This window comes from Schistocerca gregaria, chromosome 8 (assembly GCF_023897955.1).
Source record: "Schistocerca gregaria isolate iqSchGreg1 chromosome 8, iqSchGreg1.2, whole genome shotgun sequence".
NCBI classification, from domain to species: domain Eukaryota; kingdom Metazoa; phylum Arthropoda; class Insecta; order Orthoptera; family Acrididae; genus Schistocerca; species Schistocerca gregaria.
In genome coordinates this window covers 53,378,907-53,400,982 of record NC_064927.1, presented here as the reverse complement: position 1 = coordinate 53,400,982, position 22,076 = coordinate 53,378,907, and the positions used below count along the sequence as shown (strand labels likewise).

Genomic DNA, 22,076 nt, shown 5'->3' with positions numbered 1-22,076 from the left:
CAGTCCATCAGCAAAAATGTCGGTAGTAAGGCATCCTGAGGACTACAGATTCGCAAGCACTGTTACTCTACACAGCCGCGTCTCGTCAGGCAACAGGAACAGCAACGCTATTCATCCCCACAGCGACCACAACAAACAGTTCCGGACCCCTGCTGCATCTGAGGAGCCCATCGATTCTCTCTCCACTCTTCCACCTGTTCACTTTCTCATTTTGTCGAACGGTATGGTCTGGATGTATCGGGTGATCAAAAAGTCTGTACAAATTTGAAAACTGAATAAATCACGGAATAATGTAGATAGAGAGGTACAAATTGACACACATGCTTGGAATGACATGGGGTTTTATTAGAACAAAAAAAAACCACAAATCGATGATAAAATGTCCGACAGATGGCGCTTCATCTGATATGAATAGTAATAATTAGCATAACAAAGTAAGACATGGCAAAGATGACGTTCTTTACAGGAAATGCTCAATATGTCCTCCATCATTCCTCAATAATAGCTGTAGTCGAGGAAAAATGTTGTGAACAGCACTGTAAAGCATGTCCGGAGTTGTGGCGAGACATTGGCGTCGGATGTTTTCTTTCAGCATCCCTAGAGATGTCAGTCGATCACGATACACTTGCGACTCCAGGTAACACCAAAGCCAATAATCGCACGGACTGAGGTCTGGGGACCTGGCAGGCCAAACATAACGAAAGTGGCGGCTGAGCACACGATCATAACCAAACGACGCGCGCAAGAGATCTTTCACGCGTCTAGCAATATGGGGTGTTATTTTTTTGTTCTAATAAAACCCCATGTCATTCCAAGCATGTATGTAAATTTTTACCTCTCTATCTAAATTATTCCGTGGTTTATTAAGTTTTAGAATTTATACTGAGTTTTAGATCACCCGGTACTTCGTGTGGCTGTTATTGGACACACTCGGTGAAATTGTGCTAGCGAAGAGACTCAGTAAAACGAAATGTGCCATCGATGCCTTCAGGTTTGTTCTGCATGTAATATCAGGAGAGTGAGTGTCCTCGTGAAATGTCGCCAGTAGTGTAGCGCAATGTGGTTCAAATTCATTTCTACCCGAGGACGTGCAGGAAGATGTCGTGAATGTGGACACATTCAGGTGAAAAATAGATTATATTCAACGCTGCAACATTTTGCCAAGAAGAAAGAAGCAGAACTATGTAATGATACGTCTACAGAATGCAATTTCGCGAATGGCAAAAGTGGGCTGAAATACATCTTGAAAAACTTAAAGGAAACGGAAGAACCAGGGAAAAACAAGAAAACAAAGGTATTCTAGAAATGTTGTTTCTTTATATGATTTCGATAGAGCATTTAGTCTAAGAAAATATTACAGGGTCTCGAGCAGATGAACCTAATTTGATAGTTGAGAAAGGTACTAGTATTTTGAAATACTAAGTCGAATTTCCGGGGGTGAAGACAAACGTCCAATTACATTTCAAAATTAGAGGATTTCCGTTTGTAAAAATATAAAAATATGAGATACACTCTAACAGGCCATTCAGACTTTGATGAGAAGTGTGCTGGCTACTTGAGAGCAAACTATTTTAAGGGCAAAAAGTGGTTTCTGTTCACCGACGGAACGTACTTACATATACATTACACCAAGGAAAAGTGTTGGTGTGTTAGAAAGCTCCGGATGTAAACACTGACTGGCGACCAAGGAGCTACTGTTATCCATGTTGTAGGAGCGAGATTCTCATAGGCGAAGTAATATTATATTTTCACTCAAAATCTAAATCCCAAGGCCATCACAATAGTGATAATTTACAGAAATGGTTGGAAGTGCACTGTTTACTGTTATCGCAGGAGATAATGTTGTCAATATTCACAACGCACCGCATCATATTATTCAGACACACAAAGCCCCCACTATGCAACTCACCTGTTAGGCGAAGTTAAAGTGAACTCAGCTTTTAATAATTGCGTATAATAAGCCAAAGTGTCGTTTTAAAACAGGCGAGGTTTCAATTCGTAAGGCATACACTCTTTGAGTCCCTCGTAATGGCACTGCGGTTTGAATCTGCAGAGCTTCTTTCTAAAGCAAATAACCAATTAGACTTTATCGAATAATACTCTACATGATATGTTAGATCCATGTGGACATGTAAAATGCATTGAATGTAAATGCAGCCACAGAGATGAGTTAATGAAAGCCACTGCAGGAAACATAATAATAGTCTTCCCTTTGTAATGAATAATTCCAGGTAAGTTAGTTTAATCAGTAGTCCTTTTTCTTTACTACAATCTAGTATCGGCTATGGCCCCATTCTCATGTTACATTTGTTGAGTCTACTTTCGATTATGAAAGTCGTACAGGAACATCAGTTTGTATATGTACTTACATCTAGTTGGAACAGATCCCCATATTGCATCAGTGAGTAAACTGTCCACTGTCTGTTTGTTGGTAGATCGCTCTCATTACGTAACTTTTGTTTGTATAGGATACTTTCTTGAGATACTTTTGACTGCTGGAATGACAGTTTACTCTCGTTAAAGCTTTATCTGCACAATGCAATCTTTGTTAGTTAGTGACATTTTCGTTTCATTTCTATTACAATTTTGTTATCACTGGTATCCATGGCTATCTCTGGTGTCATGTTTACTGGGATTTATAATAGAAATGAAACGTTACTAACATCACCGACTAGCAAAGGCCACAGTGTAAACGTAAAGCATCAAAGGGAGTATTCTATGTTAACAAAATTTACCTGGTAATAACGACCCAGAAACAAATAAGCAGTCAACAGTTTACTCACTACTGCAGTATGTATATCTGTCCCAACTACATGTCAGTATGTGTATAAACTGAACATTCTCTACAACTTTTATAAACTTAAGTACACTTACCAAACGTGATGTCTACAGGTGTACCTGAGAATGGCGCTATAGCCGAAACAAGCTTGTAGCAAAGAAGGATTCCTAATTAAACCTTTTACAGCTTACTTGGAATTATTTACTAGAAATCTTCTTTTTATGACGTATTCTATGCTGTGAGCCCGACTGAGAAGAATATAAGATGCATGCTGGTCTGGAGATTGGACGTGAATGTGCAACACCTAACGACGACACTGATTTAGAAACTGACATTGCGGATATTACTGGATTGGATTCCAGTGAAACAGATGTGAAATATGGAGAACTGTATTCTCCTTCGACCCACTTCATAACTCTCATCACGGAGGTAAGTGCGGGTTTGATTGCAATTCTAGAACTGTAGTATTACCGTCCTTACCCCATCCTTCTCTCCCCCCCCCCTTCTGCACAACAAACTGCTGATATACCGCCCTTACCTCGTACCCGGCCCCTCATGACCAAACAGGTACCCCTCTCCAGGTGCGTCACTACTGTCTCTTTTCGCCGGACGGAGTGACCGAGCGGTTCTAAGCGCTACAGTCTGGAACCGCGCGACTGCTACGGTCGCAGGTTCGGATCCTGCCTCGGGCATGGATGTGTGTGATGTCCTTAGGTTAGTTAGGTTTAAGTAGTTCTAAGTTCTAGGGGACTGATGACCGCAGACGTTAACTCCCATAGTGCTCAGAGCCATTTGAACCATTGTTTTTGTCTCTTTCCGCAGCCCGCCAGCCGCTGGAGACAAGAAGAAGACGGCCGCCACTCATCTGCAAAGCAAACACAGCCGGGCTCCTGCCGTAGCCGCGGCGCTCGTGGCTGCTCCCTCAAGTAGCCCGTCTGATGCGTCCGCCGACTGCTGCCTGCCGTGAGTAGACTCACTACGTATACATGTATATGAAGCTATGCTGTATATATGTGCCTATGCTGTATATATGTGCAAATTGTGGAGCAGAAACCTCCACTCTGTCTAATTTTACAGTGTAGCTATCGAAAGGGACAGATGATAATATTCCCCATTGACTGAAAGTTGAGACGTCTCCAAAACCACAGACGTCTACATCTCGAGGTACAAACGCACCAAAAAGTATTGGCACAGCTGCATTTTAGTGGTTTTAGGTTAAACGAAACATATATTTCAAAACATAACCCAGACACGTGCCACCTTACATTACATAGGTTACAAATATGTCCAAATCACCTGCCCGTAGAGTAACATACAGTGTTATGAAAATAAATATTGCTTTCCTGCATCCAAAAAAGTATTGGCACACGCGAATAAATCGGACAGTGTGTTCGTTTTCTTAATTGATGTTCACCTTCTAGTAGCTAGTGTGCATGCCTGTAGCATCTATAACGGCACGTTAACACCTAGGAATGCTTTGTATTAAATTGTCGACCATTCCTCCTGGAGCACTTCCTCCAAGTCGTTTTTACCGGACGGACACCTTTTTCTGACTTCTGTGTCAAGATGAGCCCACAGGTTCTCAATAGGGTTCAAACCAGGGCTCTGAGGTACTGTTAGAACTCTTCTGGGGGCATTTTACAGTAACCACTCCCTGGGTTTTCATGTCGGTATGTTCCGGGTCGTTGACTTGATGGGAATGAGACACCGCAGTAAGACCCAATGTCTGTGCACTAATTACCTCGCAACTCGTCGTTGTATCTCATATCATCCACTGTACCGTGAATTATAGCTAGATTTCAATTTCCGGACGCCGCCATACAGCCCCAGTTCATGATTCTGTTACCACCGTGTTTGACTATGGAATGCAAGTATTTGGTGTCGACGTGGTTTGGTTGCGCCAAACATTCTTTCTTGCATCAAATCCGAACAACACATTGAACTTCGATCATCGCAAATATCAGTGTTCCAAAACTCCATCGGCTTGCTGATGTAGTCCTTGGCAAACTGCAGGCGTTTCTGCCGGTTGAGTTCCGGTATGTATGGCTTTTACCTGGGAGAACGTCCATGCATGTGAGCCTCATTCGATACATTTCGTATGGTTTGGACTCTAACTGTCTTGTCGGACGTTGTCTGAACAACCTCAGCAATAGTTACTGCACTTGTAGCAGATTCCTTCCGTGTTGTAAGTACTTTTGGACGTCCAGCACGACACTTATTCACTGTTGTTGTAGTCTCTTTACGTTTCTGAATGATGGCTCGTATCGTGGTGTAGGTAACAGACACCTCTGCTTCGATTTGTCGATAGCTTCTCCCTTGTGAATGGAGCAATGCCACTCTCTCATGCAACGCCACTGAACGTTGCTTCTTCTCGGGCCCCATGCTGACCACTATCGGACAATACAGCATCACACTAGTGATTGGGCCGCCAACAACACGCAGTGTCTATTGTGTCAGCAGATGGCGTTCCGGCACCTGAAAACCCAGCAACATATAGAGAAGCCACGCTCTGTGCCAATACTTTTTGTGTGCAGAGGAGATACTAGTTTGCCCTTAACACTACATTTATTTCTTAATGGTAGGCACTGTGGTAGAATTGTAATGTCTGGTATGTGAGGTAGAACGTACATGTGCTGTGTACCGGAAGGTGCTGCGATTGTAACCAGCAACGAGAAATACGCACGTGTGCCAATGCATTTTGGTGCGATTGTATCTTTAAAACAGACACATGTCATCTTATCATCTCACAAGGTCATCAGCGTGGTTAACATGCCGTAGAATGCACCGCTTTGTTGTGGAAATATTACAACGCGTGTTAGACAAGTGAATTTCTTTAACAAGAACGAGACTCATGACATCACACAGTACATGTGCTACATCACCTTGACACAGTCAGTGTCTTTGGAATTCTTTGTGTGGGGGTTCACTTTCATTGAAGTTTGTGTATATAAACAAATATTGACTTTAAGTCTGGTTCACAAAGATTTGTTTTAGCGCAGTATGCTTCCTTTTGCTTTTAGACAGACAGCCTGAAGTTTTCTGCAAACAGAAGATAAGTCCTAGCAAAAACCTTTGGGATCAAGTCTCAACTTGCCTGTTTCTTGTCTCAGATTGCTTAGGTGTATGGAATTTGTGGGGAGTTAACGTTTCTGGGAATGTGATTGCACAATGCCTGATTCAGCCATGGGATAAGAAATATGTACTGACGTATCAGGGAGAGATGAGTACAAAAACAAGAAAATTCACTTACAATTTTTCTGTTGATGCTGAACTGTCGGAAGGTTAACTTCACTGGAACAGTTGCGAGTTGAGACAGCAAAGTGGGAAATCCAACATAAACCATCGTAAATATTCTGCTGCTTTTCCAGTCTGTCAGTCAACCATTTTGTTTGTCGATCGAAGAATACCTGTTTTTTCATTTAATTTTACAGATCTGTGGTCCGGCACCGAATCTATGAAGTTTCTGCAGTACACACAATAACTGATTCAGCAGAGGAAATTTCCTGGAGAATCCCCCTCCAGATTTAGTTCTGAAATGAACCTTCGAGAAAACATTTTAAAATGTATCTGTTAATGTGTACGATGCACAGTATTCTGAGCATGAGTGAACTGCTCATCACTGTTTGCAATTGAAGTTCGGAAACGGCGTTTTCGCTACTTTCGTTCTAAAGAGAAGTTGGCAACGTATTTAGTAGGTTGATGATAGTCAAAGCAGTAATAACTATAATTCCCCAAGCTGAGAAAGAGTTCATTAAATCTGACTCGTATAGGAAAAAATAAAAAATACACTTTTTTCAGTAAAGCAGACATCGAATGCTTCTTGCAACCAGGTGTTCGTGACGAAATTCGTGCACATGAACCATATAGTACACTTCTCTACGTGCACCGCAGTTGTAGTGAGGAATTTCAGAGTTTCACCTGTACGGGATGCCCATTACATGGAGTGCTTAACTAACCAGTTTTATCACGTTGCAGAGCGACTACATAATTATCTGTTGCAGAACAACTAGATGACTATTAGTGCTGAAGTCGAAGAAGCATTTCAAATACGAGAAATTTGTCGCATCTGCAAAGAATGCTTCAAGAATACAGATTTGAAACACGGGTATCACTGCAATTGTACAGGCCGATTTTGTGATGTCACGCGTGAAAGCTGTAATGTAAATTATGGACCTAATTTTACAATGTCTGTTATGTTTCACAATCTAACAAAATATGACGCAAAATTTCATAATCACGAACATCTGCGCAAAAGTGGTAGAGGCAGCTAAAATGAATGATGGCCATGTTTCTGTGTTTAGATAAAATGGAAAAATGCAAAACATTCATTAAATCTATAACTGTGGTTCTCTGCCGACATTGGAGGCCGTGATGAAAAGTAATGCCTCCGAATTATGTTCTCATTATCTGTTGAGGTATTCGATGTCACGCATATTATCGGTCACTTTGCCGCTTTGTTGATGCAAATTGCAAACCTCTTCCGCTGAAGTGCTCGGAATTGTGACGTGTAACAGGACGGTGTGTGGCAGAGACAGGAGTGAAGGGCCGCGTACGGCAACCGACGACACCCACCGCACTCGGCTTGATGAAGTGACCAGGAAACACCGTCGGATAGCACAGACGCAGCTCCCATGTAGATGTACCACATGACAAGAGCATGTGCAGGCCATCATTGCAGAATAACAGAACAAAAAACTGTGCGCACGGTGGATGCTTCAAATGGTCAGTCCTGACATTAAAGAGAGGAGATTAGACAACTGTCAACAATATATTTTGCGTATGTAGCGTAAGGGTCAGGAGTCCCTCAACAACATTGTGACAGCTATCGAAAGCTAGGGTCACCATTTTGACCCTAAAACAGGAGAACATCAACGGAGTTCTGTCACAAAGAATCACCAATTCCAATAAAGTTCAAGACCATTCCATCACCAGGAAAACTCATGCTCACAGTGTTCTGGAATATTCAGCGTGTCGTGCACTTGGAATTAATGCTCAAAAAGGCACCAGCATAAACTCTGCAAGATACTGCGAGACCCTCAGAAAAAAATGTAAGCAGGAATTCGAAGAGTTCGGCTACATATGGAGCCCCTCTTCTGGAGCGTGTTAATGGCATACTACACAAGAGCGCTGCGACATCTGCAACAGTGCGACACCTTGGATTATCTTTCATTTGTCATCCTCCGTATAGTCTCAACTAGGTTCCATCCGATTTCAGTATGTTTGGAAAACGTAAAGAAAATCTTAGAGAACTTTGGTAATGTTGAAGTGATGCAAGCAGAGATGAGGTTGTGGCTCCCTCAACAAAGTCAAACATTCTACAGTGACCATGGCAACAAAGTGGTCTCTCGTTAGGAGAAACGTGAATGTCTTTAGGATGACTATTTTCAGAAATAGATATATAGACATGAAGCATAATGATGTAGAATGTTAACAAACTTTTCAGCACGCTCTCGTGAAATTATGCTTTACGAATTCTTTCAACTTCATGGCGTGCTCTCTGGAAAAATGCATCTAATATTTAAAGAATGAAGAGACTATTTCACCAACATCGGGAAGTTTAATTCAATCAGTACGAAGATGTCTTTCCCTACGACCGCGTAACTGCTCAATCCAGTTTGATGGAGAAACAGTTACTACCGATAGACGTCTTCAGAAGCTTGATGAGCGGTAAACCATCGATCAAAGAACAGAATTACCAAAGGGAAGGCACAGTTTGGAACATATTAGAATGCAGGGCCTTGGCAGATTATTCAGAATTTTATTTGAAAAGTGTCTTACTTCTCGCAATGTATATGAATATTTCTGCATTTTCTGTTTTAAAATATACGAACTACATTTTTCCTTTCATGTGACCTTATCTGGCTGGGAACGGGACGCGTTGCTGAAAACAACTAAGGGAAAATTACAACTTCTTACACATACAGAGCAATTACAATTTGTTGAGAGCGGCACCAAAGGTGGTATTGTTCACGGCTCCCATAGGCATCCACTTGCAAACAACAAGTGCATGACTGACTATGGCGAAAATAAGGATGAGTTTTATATTATACTCCTCAATTTTATCAACCGCTACTACTGGGCTACTATGCAACACATACCAGGCTCCGAGTTTTCATGGATCCATGTAGAGGATTTCCTAAACTGATCTACGTTTATCTGCGGAGGAAATTGTACCACCACCTAGCAACAAGAAGCTCGGCGTTAATATGAAACTCATTCCCACATTGTACAATAAGAAAAAAGTATGTAATTCAAAACATAAATGTAAGGTCGTGCTTTAAAAGTAAACCTACTTTCCAAAACATTCGGTGGATATCGTCATTCCGTCAGTCAGACTGGATGGAAATGTATGTAGTTATTAATGCTGAGAAATGCATGAACGCAAACAACGAATTCTAAAAAAAAATCCTACAAGCTGATGAATAAAGTGTTTTCGTAAAAACTGTTCAAAACGTGCGGAAGATAAGCAACATGCAGCTGGTAGGAAGATACGGACCTTCTCCTCTGATCACAAGACCTAATCTCACGCGCAGCGTAATATTAATTTTAATGAAAATTTAGCTGCAGCTGAAATAATAAGAGTTAACATTGTTTTCGACAAGCCTGTAGCCGTAGGAATGGCCATTCTAGTCATTTCCAGTATGTTGTCCTCATCAAGGACAAGGGTGTCGTAAAGAGTGCTGCCCCAGGGAAGTGATGGGACCGCTACTATTCTGTATAACGTGAACGATTTGGCCGACAGGGTGCGCAGCGTTCAGAGGTTGTTTGCTGATGACGCTGTGGTGTACAGCAAATGTATCGAAGTTGAGTAACTGTAGGAGGATACAAGTTGACTTAGATAAAATTTCTAATTGATGTGATGAATCGCAGCTTGCTGTAAATGTAGGAAAATGTGCGTTAATGCGGTTGAGAAGAAAAACAAACCTGTAATGTTCGGATACGTCATTAGTAGTGACCTACTTGACACAGTCACGTTGTTTAAATGTTTGGGCATAACCAGAATGAGATTTTCACTCTGCAGCGGAGAGTGCGCTGATATGAAACTTCTTGGCAAATTAGAACTCGGACGGAGACTCGAACGGAGTCACTGACGAATGAGCTTCACAGATGCGGTATTTAAAGTTTTACGTAAAAGTTAAAAGAGTTTACATTGAATAACGAGACATGGGTGGTATATTGTGTATTAACACATGTCTGAGATGTCAGGCGAGGGTTACGTAATTTTCTTTTTCACTGTATACCTGCCGCAATTTTTAATTTTAGACTCTGAATGCTTGGAATGAGGAGCAGAATATATCTACACAAATGGATGTTACGTAAATAAAGTAATGTGATATCATGTTTACACCTCATTTTATTTGTATGTGAGAGTTACCTGATTTCCAAAAGATTTATGGATAACTCTCTTTAATTTTCAAGTAGAAGTCACGTAATTTTTATTTCATATCTGGTATCATTTCCAAATACTATACTCTCACTGGTTAGAGATAGAAGATGTGCACAAACACATATCCGTCATTTTAAGTGGAGAATATATAATTTTTAATTACATATCTGAAGCCATTTCAATGCAATATTCGGATGTGTGATTCGGGAGTTCGAAGCGGGAATAAAAACACAATTCATGTGTACATAAATAATTTAGCTCTACTTTTATGCCATTTATATCTTTGACTTTCAGGCACGTAATGCGATTATCAATATTTACTTCCCACCTGGTGCCATTTTCTAAACTACGTTTTGATTGGTTGGAAAACTGCGAAGGGATGGGGAATAAAGCACACAGACGATCTGTTTACATATATAAGGAGAGAAGAGATTTACATGTTTCATTAACCAAATTCAGTTATTTCCGATATCTTGGATTTTTAAAGTCGCAGGAGATAAGGAGAAGTGCAATGGCATCGTCTGGAGGCCGTGGGGAGGGTCACGTGGTTTTTAATTCTCCAGTAACGCAGTTGTGCTATTTCCGTGATCTTGGATTCTCATTATCTGGAGATAACGGGCGGGCAAGGGGTCACGGCTTCCCGCTGATAAGGATGATGACGTCACGGGTAACAGCAATGTCGTCACTGATAATTGACTTTCGCACGCCAGGTGCTTTCTGCATCAGAGATGATTGTGGACGGAAATTCTTCCAGATGAAGGAAATTTATTACATTCGGACTGAGAAAAATATTATAGAGCAGCAAACCGATGTCTGGTCTGAAATTTTGTGAGTGCAATCATTCGCCCTTTTCGTATATGCCAGTCACCCGCGCCTTTTCCCACTCGTTTGCTACTTTGCGCTGGGTGAAACATTTGCGATAAATGCAAGCTAAGTAAGTGGCATTTGCCATTGATTAATCCCTTTAAAACCGAATTAGGATTCCATCCAGACCTGGCGACTTTTTTATTTTCAACTCTTTCAGTTGGTTCGCTGCGCAAGAAACACCTATTACTATGTGGTCCACACGGGAACTTGAATGATTTCTTAATTGTGAGGTTTATAACTTTGGTGTTCCTTTTGTTGTCTTCTGTTACCACAACACATTGGCCAATAAATGGCTGGCAAAAGCTTCCCACACGTCTAGTGGTTTTACGTAGGTTGTCGGAAAGAACTTTCACTAATATGTGGCGGTTGTAGTTTTATGCTTCACGCACTGATCTTTACACTGTATAGGACTTCTACTAACTTTTGGATGTCATCATTTGCGTGAACTCTTTTGAATCGAGAGTGAAACATTGTCTGCTTCCTCAGCAATTTCCGAACTCTGTCATTAAACCACGGTGGGTCTGTTCCGTCCTTAATCGATTCTCTCGGCACATATATCTCCAGGCCGCGATTAACAGTTCTATTAAACTTTGCCAATAATTCCTCGACGTCCATCAAACTGGAACTAAATGGTGTCCATTCACTTCTATTTTGGATGTTAAAACTGCTTATCTGCTCTTTCCAGCAAAAACAATCTACTAGCCTACCTGATGGATTTATTAACTTCAATAATCATCGTCGCTTTGATGACATCATGGTCACTAATCCCTGTGCCTATACTGACACCGTCAATAATTTCAGGTCTGTTTCATATTACAAGGTCTATCATATATCCACTGCGTGTTGGCAGTCGGACTAGCTCCTCAAGACAATTTTGGGGAAACATGTTAAAAACTATTCATAAGACAGTCTATCCGTACCACCTGCAGAGGTTTCCAGACGCCTCAATGTATACTCAGTAGGTTCAAGTCGACTCCAAGTAATATTTCACGACCTAGGTATTTCCACTGTCTGAATGAAGACTTTGTTTGAATCATTCTATAAGTGGCACGGCGGAATTGGGTGGCCGCTGAAAACATTGTAGACATGAGATCACTTAGACGTGAAACAAGTGTCCAGGTAACTTCACAGTCAGTGTTAATTTCTGACTTGACAGACACAATATTTTTGGATACTGCAGTGAACACTCCCCCTCCTATGCAACCTAATCTGTCGTTTCGATATACATTCCATGCTTTGCTAAATATATCAGCGCTTTCAAGTGCATGTTTCAGCCAGCTCTGGGTTTCAATACTAATTGGAGCGAGAAAAGTTTCTTGCAGGAACTCTGCTAAGAATATTTCGGCAATTTACTGTTAAAATTTTGTATGTTGTCTGATTTCGCTCTCAGCGTATTGACTAATAAACGTTCATCAGAGGACCTGAAAATACCACTATGCCTAAAAAAATAAATAAAAAAATTAAAAAAAAGCAACACCCATGTGCACTCCACAAATACTCTGGCACACAAGTAACAATTCCATTTGGGTAGCGCAGCCCTTCCCTGTCTAATGGAATACTACAAATCTCCACTCCATAGCGAAGCTCCAGAAATGTGCAGTCAAGGTAGTCACAGAATCGCGTGTGTCTTTGGTTGAGACCGTGCACTCGGCTCCAAATCGAAGGACCCCGATCACTTCTAGGACAAAGGCTGCAAATCGTGAGCTCTGCTCACACTCCGCGTGCGAGGACAGCGGTCTTCATCACAACCGCCAGCCGCCCCCGCCCGTATATAATGTGAGCATGGTCGCAGAACCCAACGACGTGAGTCACAACCTGCTGGTGACTCTACCCTTCATGCACGGCAGGGCCTCCGCAGCATCTCGGATGAGACTCCCCAGCAGACGTACCGAGTGCGTATTGCATGTCCTTCCAGCCCTGGACGCTATTCCCCCAAGCGGTTCCATCGTGTGCCGAACGCTGGAACTCCTGATAACTAGCAGAACCCTCCCACTGTGTAGTCGCTCGGAGCTGCTGAAGTGGAGGCCATCTGTCCACTCAGAGGGTGGATGGGCGAGACCAAACGTACAGCCTCCACATTGAGCCTCTGCCTCGAGCGACACGAAGGCCTTACCACGCGTCACAGCGGGGGCGGATCCACTGCGCCGGGTACGCTGCTAGACGTGCCTTGCAATTCCCGCGGGCTAAACGAGCGACAGCTGCGGTGTGCGATCAACCATGTGTGTAAACGGTCTTAAAACATTTTAAAATGAGGAAATCCCCTTTTTCGTTCACTTTCAAGAGAATCTCATTGCCTCATTTCCTTTATATCGTGGGACATTTGTAAACCAATCATGCTTTAAGGAGGCATCCATTATCCCCTACCTTTGCAGCTTTTCATATTTTTATTGAAATACTAATATCAAGGAAAACTCTTACAGCAGGCACCTATTACTTGACAATGGTGGAACAGCACTCAGTAGAAAGCGATTCGGCGCTGGAAGCTCATTAAAGGTAACTATTAGCTGATCTGTATCTAGTTCTATTGCTCAATGATCAGTTTTTGTGTATTGTAGGGTGAGTAATTAGAGTCTCTGCTCTCTTGGAAACCGATCACTATCAGTTCCTCGAAGGAATATTGCACATGCTAACGACTTCTGGCAACATCATGTCAGTGATGTAATTAATCGTTTTCTATCATTCTTCGTATATTAAAGTCATTTTGATCTCCTTGTACACACCAGACACGTAAAATACAAAGAGATTTTTAGCAGCATCTGTGGTACCCATACCGTGGTAGCTGACAAACTAGCTACTTACACCATCTGTCGATCACAGTACCATGTTAAGTACATTTAAAGGTTATGGACGACATTATTTCTGTGCGATTGCTGTTCTTATATGTTCAAACACTGCTAACCAATAGTTGTCATATCACCCCAGTGATACTGTAGAACCTAGTGCAGGGTCCGGCAAATAAAAGTGGGCCGGCCAGAGTGGCCGAGCGGTTCTAGGCGCTTCGGTCCGGAACCGAGTGACTGCTACTGTCGCAGGTTCGAATCCTGCCTCGGACATGGATGTGTGTGATGTCATTAGGCTGGTTACGTTTAAGTAGTCCTAAGATCTTGGGGACTGATGACCTCAGCTGTTAAGTCCCATAGTGCTCAGAGCCATTTGAACCAAATGAAAATAGAAGTGGGTCGGAGGACAGTGTTCCAGGGTACAAAGAAAAGCAGCAGAGGAAAGGAAATGCAGTACTAATCTGACTACAGCAGATGTTGAAAGTGTCCACCACTCGTCTCTTGGCACTTTTGGGCCCTGGTCAGCAAGTTTCAGAAGGCGGATTGAAGCTGGACTTCTGGAATTTTTTCAGTCTCACCCGACATGTTCTGCTGCAGTTCTCGAAGATTATGAGGGTTGTTGCGATATACCTTAGACTTCAGGGCTCCCCACACAATGTAATCGCACACTGTCAGATCAGGTGACCTGGCTGGTCAGCTAGGGCCGCGACTGGATTACTCCGTGCAAACAACTCTGTCACGGATGAAGATTGTGTAAACGTGCTCCGAGGTTCGGTGGGCTGTGTGTGCATTTACTCTGTTGCAAGTGCCTATAGGCCTTTTTCTCCTCCATTAATGCTGCCACTAACGTCTAATCGTATTCACTCTTCTGGGCCACTTTCAGTTGCCCCACGCTGTATGTACCCTTCATTTGTGGTTCATTTCCAACAAGTCAATTTTTGCTGATCTAAGCTGCTAGTGTGGGGAACACGTCGGAAGCAATCCTATTTGCTCAGTGGTACGTCGTTGATATTAACGGATGCGCTACTGTCGTTGTAAATGTGTGTTTTATAGTTAGTGTGAGTGCATCCCCTCAGCAGCACTGCCTGTGGCGACTTTTCCTGCATACTACGCTTGAATGCACTATCCAAAGAAGAGTCTGTCTGTGCAGCAGGCCGGCCTCTGGAGATAGCAGATCGGCCACCAAAGCCTCCGCCGCCCCCGCCGCCACCACCACCACCACTAGCACCACCAGTGTGCCGCACGGCGACCGCGACGATCCCTGCCCAGCTTGTGCTGAGGCTGCGCCCCTCACGACTCCACGCTCCACTCCGCCTGTGGATGCTGCTACCGTCTCTCGCCTACGGTGAGTTCCTTCATTACGCAGACACATTTTCCACATGAATAATCCATGCGTCATAATCGAGAAGTCTAATGTCGCTTTGTAGTATTTTTTGGTAGAGCAGAGCTTATAGTTGCCAGAAAATGTTATTGTTTTTGTAAATTTTTTATGTCAGCGTAGGTATGGTTCAGGGTGATATTCTACATCCATTTCTAGGTTGAGAGTGTGAATACTATTCAGTTGGGTAGACACATGAATCTATCAATGCAGTTCTATGAGAAACACGCTATGAAACTAAATTCTTCGCAAAAGATAATGAACGTAGCAATGTTTCAAGCCATTTCTGTTTGCGAAGATGGTTTTCTATCCTCCAAATTAATTCTGGCGGGATTGGGTCCAGGATACGGTCTTGACTGATAACACCATCACAAACCGTTGATGTTATACGAATAAAGAACTGTGAACGAAAGTCGATGATGGTTCTCGAAACGAGATGTAGAAGAAATAATAATCGAAACGAGATGTAGAATAAATAATAATAATGAGGGCACGACAAACAAAATGATATGTGGCAATGGATTAAGAAAATGTGGTGTGTATATCTCACTATTTTGATTTTGTTCTTTATCTTCCAATGACAGTATAGGACACCTCTGCTTGTAGTGAACATTGACAATCTGTGTCAAACTGGGACTAAAATGCGAATTTTTTGCTTATCGCAAGTGGCCGCCTCACCATGTTCCCACGCCTGTTCCAAACTTCCACCTTCTCTTACGTTTCCACCTTTGTTTTCCAGATAATAGGAATCAGAGATACTCCGCCTGTGTATGTCAGGACAACACCGACTGGGGAACAGAGTGTATGGGGAGACGGTGGCTTACTACAGGATAAGAGACGTACATAACAAAAACAGGTGACAATGTTCGTGTGGCATCAGTTTGAATGAAATGATAGTACTGTAGGATTGCTCGCAAGGCCCAATGGTTAAGGTGATTGCCAGCAATAAGCAGGAAATCTGTGCAGTCTTGTTGTTGGCGTGGTTGAGAAAAGACTTGCTCAGCGCCAAGCACCTCGGCTTTTGTCCACAGACCCTTTCATCTGAAAATAGGGTTTGATTTATCATGGAGCAGCCTTCATTGCCAGAGCATAGCTCATATTAAAAGACAATACCACTGGTCTCTGAAAAACACTTTTACAGTTGCTGAGCTAACTATAGTAAGAGTGTTCAATACACACAAGTGGAAAAAGTCGTGAGATACCTGTTAAAACAGCGTCGGACATTCTTTTGCCCGGCATGGTGCAAGAACTCGACGTGCATGGACTCAGTAATTCGTTGGAAGTTACGTACAGAAATATTGAGACTTTGTGCCTCTATCACAAGTCGTCCATCATTTCCAGTGCGGGATTTTGTGCTCGAACTGATCTCTGGATACTGCTCCACAAACGTTCTACGAAATTCATATACATTAGAACCCTCATATTAGCTCTCATCAACTGAAATCTGGACACATGTGACCAGGCCTCGGTTTTCCAGTAGCCTTCGGTCCACCCAGTATGATCACGAGCTCGCGACAGGCACTGCACCCGATGTCGTGCTGTTAGCAAAGGCACTCGTGCCAGTCGGCTGCTGCCACAGCTCATTAACGCCAAATTTCGCCTCACTGTACTAACAGATATGTTTGTCATACGTCTCAATTTGATTTCTGCTGTTATTTCACGCAGTGTTGCTTGTCTGTTACTACTGACAACTCTACGCAAACGCCCTGCTCTCGTCCGTTAAGTGAAGGCTGTCGGCCACTGCGTTGTCCGTGGTGAGATGTAATGCCTCAAATCTGGTGCTCTTAGCGAACTGTTGACACTATGGATCAGTGAATACTGAATTTTCTGACTATTTCCGAAATGGAATGTCCAATGTGTCTAGCTCCAACTACATTCCGCGTTCTATGTGTGTTAATTCCCGTTGTGCGACCATAATCATGTCGGAAACCTTTTCACGTGAATCACCTGAGTACAAGTGACACTTTTTTTAAATTGAATTTCGAATCCCCCTGAAGGGGGCGGGATGGCGGCAGCTTACTATGTCGCTCTTCAACCTACAGACTTTGTTTTTAAAAAGGAGAAGATAATATATAAGAAAAAACAGGTGACAAAATCAGAGAAAAAGAGTAACATGGCGAAAAAAAATCGTGGAACTTAAAACATAGAACAAAGGGGTGATGATACGAATAAAATACATATGAAGGAGACAGGTAAAATAATAGACAGACAATTAAAAAACATGACAACAGTCTGGTTTCTGTTCGCAAAAGACATAAAATTCGCACCCAGCGACAGCATGGTTTCTTTTCACAACACGGGAAAAGACGAAACAACACTGAACATTCACTGGAACACTGGACTAAAATATGACATACCACAGCCGAGAGCAGGTGGAGGGAAACTGGACAGACGATGGGAAAATAAAAAAGGGGGGAAGGTGAGGAAAAACAAAGGGGGGAGGGGGGAAAGGAGCCAATGGAGGATGATGACCCATAAGAGGATTGGGGGGTGCTGGGCAGACGTGACAGGGAGTGGGGAAGGCAGAGGAGGGGAATAAAAACAACTGAGCGGAGGGGGAGAAGGGAGGTAGGGAGAGGTTAGGTGGGGAGAAACTGAATGGAAGGGGGGAAGAGGGAGCCCAGGGAAAGGACGGAGGAAAGGAGGGGGTGAGGATCAGAGTTGATAGGAAGGATAAATTGAGAGAGAGAGGGCATCATCTGAGAGCGGGTGTTGATAGAAGCCATCTTAGGAAAGGAGATGAAGGGTGTAGAAATGGAGGGTAGGGGGGACACAACAGTGAAGAGGCGTGGCAGGGGTCAGGGACAGGAGAGGAGAGGAGCAACCAGGGGCTGAGGGGGATCAAGGCGGCGGGTGGTGTAGAGTATGCGGATATGTTCGAGGAATAAGAGCTGATAGGGGAAAGGAATGAAGTCATAGAGGATCTGTGTGGGGGACGGGAGGCGTATACAGAAGGCGAGGCAGAGTGCATGATGCTCAATGGTCTGGAGGGACTTATAGAATTTGGGGGGGGGGGCATAGCAGAGGATTGGACGGAGTAAGGATTCGTAGGTGTGGAGGATGGTAGAGGGGTGCAACCCCCGACAGCTCCACCAATGCACTGCCGTTTTATACCTTGCATACACGATACTGCTGCCATCTGTATACCTGCATATCGCTATTCCTTGACATTTTTCACCTCAATGTGTGGCTTTTGAGATTAGTCAGAGCAAAGTGCAACAGTCTGTTGGATAATTTACAAGTCCCTGTAACTATTCAAGTGGAAACACGAGGGAAAACAATTGTTTTAACGCAGATAATTTGGTAAGTAATGTCTGAATGGAATAAAGAAACTATATTCCCTCGTACACAGTGATTGAAGGGTATCAGGCTTAGATCACGTAATATTTTTGTAAAGTAATAAAATTTTACTGGGAATGAACTGACTAATGCAGATAATAACAAATTTCTCGAACGCAGTACGTAAGCTTGCACAGGGACACACATTACGCTTTTAATTCGATTGAACTTCGACGCCACAGAAAAGTTTCCCTTTCATCCAAAAACACTTCCACGAAACGCGAGTTTCGCTTTGAATAAGCGCACTGTAGCGCACATCTGCTCCAAAATGAAGCTCATCGTATTTCCAGTTACGGCAGAAAACAGACACGCCGCCATACTCAGCTATACTCGGACGCGACAGAAGACGCCACGCTTAGGAATGTGCTGACGGCCTCACGGTTACCATAGTGGCCTCGGCCTACCGTACTTCCCTCTCAGCATCAAACCCCTACTTTATCATTGGCCTTTCTTACGTTTCATGGTTATTCTACCTCCTACTTCTGAAATAAGATATTTAGCATATTTACGAAATTCTTTTTGTGGTCTTCGTTTCGACATGTTTGAAAACGTTCTTCTTCTTTGTAAGCTGTATACTCCTGCAGTATATCATTCCCGTTTTATTTACTACCCAGAGAACAATTTCCCTATGACCACACACCGAGCGATGTGCTGTAGTGGTTAGCATACTGGAAAGGCATTCGGGAGGACGACGGTTCAATACAGCATCTGGCCATCCTGATTTATGTTTTCCATGATTTCCCTAAATCGGTTCAGGCAAATGTCGGGGTGATTCCTTTGAAAGCGCACGGCCGACTTCCTTGCCCATCCTTCCATAATCATATGAGACCGATTACATCACTGGTCTCCTCCACCAAATCAACCCAAACCAATGCAAGCCTATAACGACGCCATTCTTTTACGTAGGAAAGAAAGCCTTCCTCAGGAAATTATGCATTGTTAGTGGTGGTTTGCTACCATCCGTGCGAATTTCCACGGCTTCCCTTGGCAGCGTGATGATGTATGCAGCGTCGTCGGCTGTCGCTAATCCTCTGACGGCCTGCCCTCTGTGAAGCGTGCCGACATAGGCGCGCGACAGCCGCTCGCTCATGGGCGCACTACATGTGTCCACCTGGTCGCCGGGCTTACCAACTAGGAACGCATCAGAAGAACTCCTTTCATGCACAAAGTGTACCAAGTTTGCAAAGAGAAGGATCATAGCCTTTTATCGATGCCTAATGACACAATAAAATGGTTCAAATGGCTATGAGCACTATGGGACTTTACATCTAAGCTCATCAGTCCCCTAGAACTTAGAACTACTGAAACCTAACTAACCTAAGGACATCACACACATCCATGCCCGAGGCAGGATTCGAACCTGCGACCGTAGCAGTCGCGCGGCTCCGGACTGTAGCGCCTAGAACCGCTTGGCAACCGTGGCCGGCAATGACACAATAACTCACCTCCATCACACTTCATATATTGCAATAAACTAATGACTGATTTTAAAAGCAGATATCTCCTTTAATTATAAATATGAAAAGCTTTGACGCTTTTCATCTTGTAATGGATCTGTCACATAATACGCGTTATACTAATTATCTCCTTGAGTGATATATCTGGACGTCACATAAAAAAATGCTCATTTAAATCGCTTTTCTCCTCCTTGCATAAGTTCTCGGTGAAATTTCGACGTCTGTTTTCCTTAATTATTATTAGATGCTACATGTAATCATTTCATTCTTCTGAAATTGTGTGAACTCTCTAAATTATTTTTAAAGTCTCTCATTGCTTCCTTTTGATATTTATTAATGTTGCATCATCTTCTTCTTTATGCTTGTTGCAACTTCTCCTTTTATACAGATTTTAAGGGCAAGGGTAATAAAGTGTCTCTTGGCCACCTTGCTCTGTCTGTACCACAAGCAACCAACGTAGCTCTTAGTTGTTTCTTTTTCACGCACATTGTGCCCCATTCTGTTTTTGTAGTTTAACCAGGTCACAGGAAACTAGATTAGGGAACAACATACCAAAAGTAGTGTAGTAGATGAATTTTGGTCTTTGGACAGAAAATTAACTGATGATGGACAAAGTGCAGAGGATATGAAATATAGGCTGTTAATGGCAGGAAAAGCGTTTCTTAAAAAGAAAAATTTGCTAGCGACGGGTATAGATTTTAACTGTTAGGAAGTGTTTTCTTAAGGTGTTTGTGTGAAGTGTAGCCTTCCTTGTACGGAAAAATGTAGAAGAGAAACAGTTCGGACAAGAGGAGATACAAGCCTTTGAAATGTGGTGCTACAAAAGAATACTGAAGATTATATGGGTAGATCATGTAATCAATGATGTACTGAATGGAACTATTGAGAGAAGAAATTTGTAGGATAACGTTACTAAATGAAGGGATAGGTTGGTAGGACTCATTCTGAAATTTCAAGGTATCACCAATTTAGTATTAGACTAAAGCATGGTGCGGGTTGGTGATAAATTGTGGAGAATAGAGGGTGACCAAGAAATGGACACAGTAAGCTGGTTCGTCGTGGTTGTTGTTTGGAGACGAGGAGGCTCACATAGGGTAGAGCAGTGATCCCCAAACTATTTTGGACAATTGACCCTTTTTCCAAAATTAACTGTTATTTCAGACCCCCATGGCCAAATTATCTACTTTTAATATCAACCCCCTTATTCATAATGGTCTACTAACTTAAAACAACTGCTACAGAGTGTTATTTTTCATTCTGACTAAGGCCGATAGAAGAAGACAGAGTGAGAATTAGCAACCCAAAGGGTCGATATCGAAAACTTTGGGAACCCCTGGGGTAGAGAACCGTGCGGAGCTGCATCAGATCAGTCTTCAGACTAAAGGTCGCAACAACGACAACATCCATGTCTCGTTGTTACCAATTCCAGCCGAGTTTCTCTTAGTTGCATTCCTGAAATGTTACCCGCGAATAGGTTACTGTAGAGTTCCTCAAAGGCCAGTCTCAGAATTTTTTACTAATTTAATTTTCTTATTCATCTTCTTCCTCTGCACTCGATGGATTAGAAAATGTTGCCTGTTCCGTCTTCAAAAAGTATCTGATCATCGTCTCCGTGGTCTTCTTTGATACATTGTTCCCTAGGCCTATAGTACAACATTCTTCTTGGAATCCTCTCCTTCGGCATTCTATCTATTCACAGGTTTTTTCCACAGAGTTTATTCCTCGTTCTTCCCTTATTTTCTCATTTGTAACTTTATCTGGAAGGCTAAACCATTTCACTGTTCTCAAGAATCTCATTTCGGCAGCGTGTATTTTCTTCTTATCAACTTTTGTCAGCGAACGTGTTTCCGATTCGTAGGGAAACACAGGAACAACCTTAACTGTGCAGAACTTTATTCCTGTTTCTTTTCTCGTTTTTGTTTTCTGTTTTCTTTTCTGTTCATTGTGCTGTTGGTTTGCTCAACACGAGTATTTTTTAAAATAATTTTCATATTTATAACTCACGTATGTTCCTAAGCATCTGAACCCCTTAACTTGTCCTAATATAGTGTCACTGATGACAGTTATGGTCGTAATAGTATATTTACAC

The 22,076-nt window shown here is 42.6% G+C and overlaps 1 protein-coding gene across 11 annotated transcripts in view; it reads left to right on the top strand.

Annotated features, from left to right (window-relative positions):
- LOC126284645 (poly [ADP-ribose] polymerase tankyrase-1-like) overlaps positions 1–22,076 on the top strand; it is a 77,210-nt gene that overhangs the window by 51,629 nt on the left and 3,505 nt on the right. For 7 of the 11 annotated variants that reach the window (XM_049983728.1, XM_049983730.1, XM_049983733.1 and 4 more), the window contains 2 exons: positions 3,602–3,742; positions 14,964–15,158. In XM_049983728.1, coding sequence (XP_049839685.1) covers positions 3,602–3,742; positions 14,964–15,158 — 336 coding nt within the window. The remainder of the gene's footprint in view (positions 1–3,601; positions 3,743–14,963; positions 15,159–22,076) is intronic. The other 4 variants (XM_049983725.1, XM_049983727.1, XM_049983726.1 and 1 more) reach the window with 1 other exon arrangement.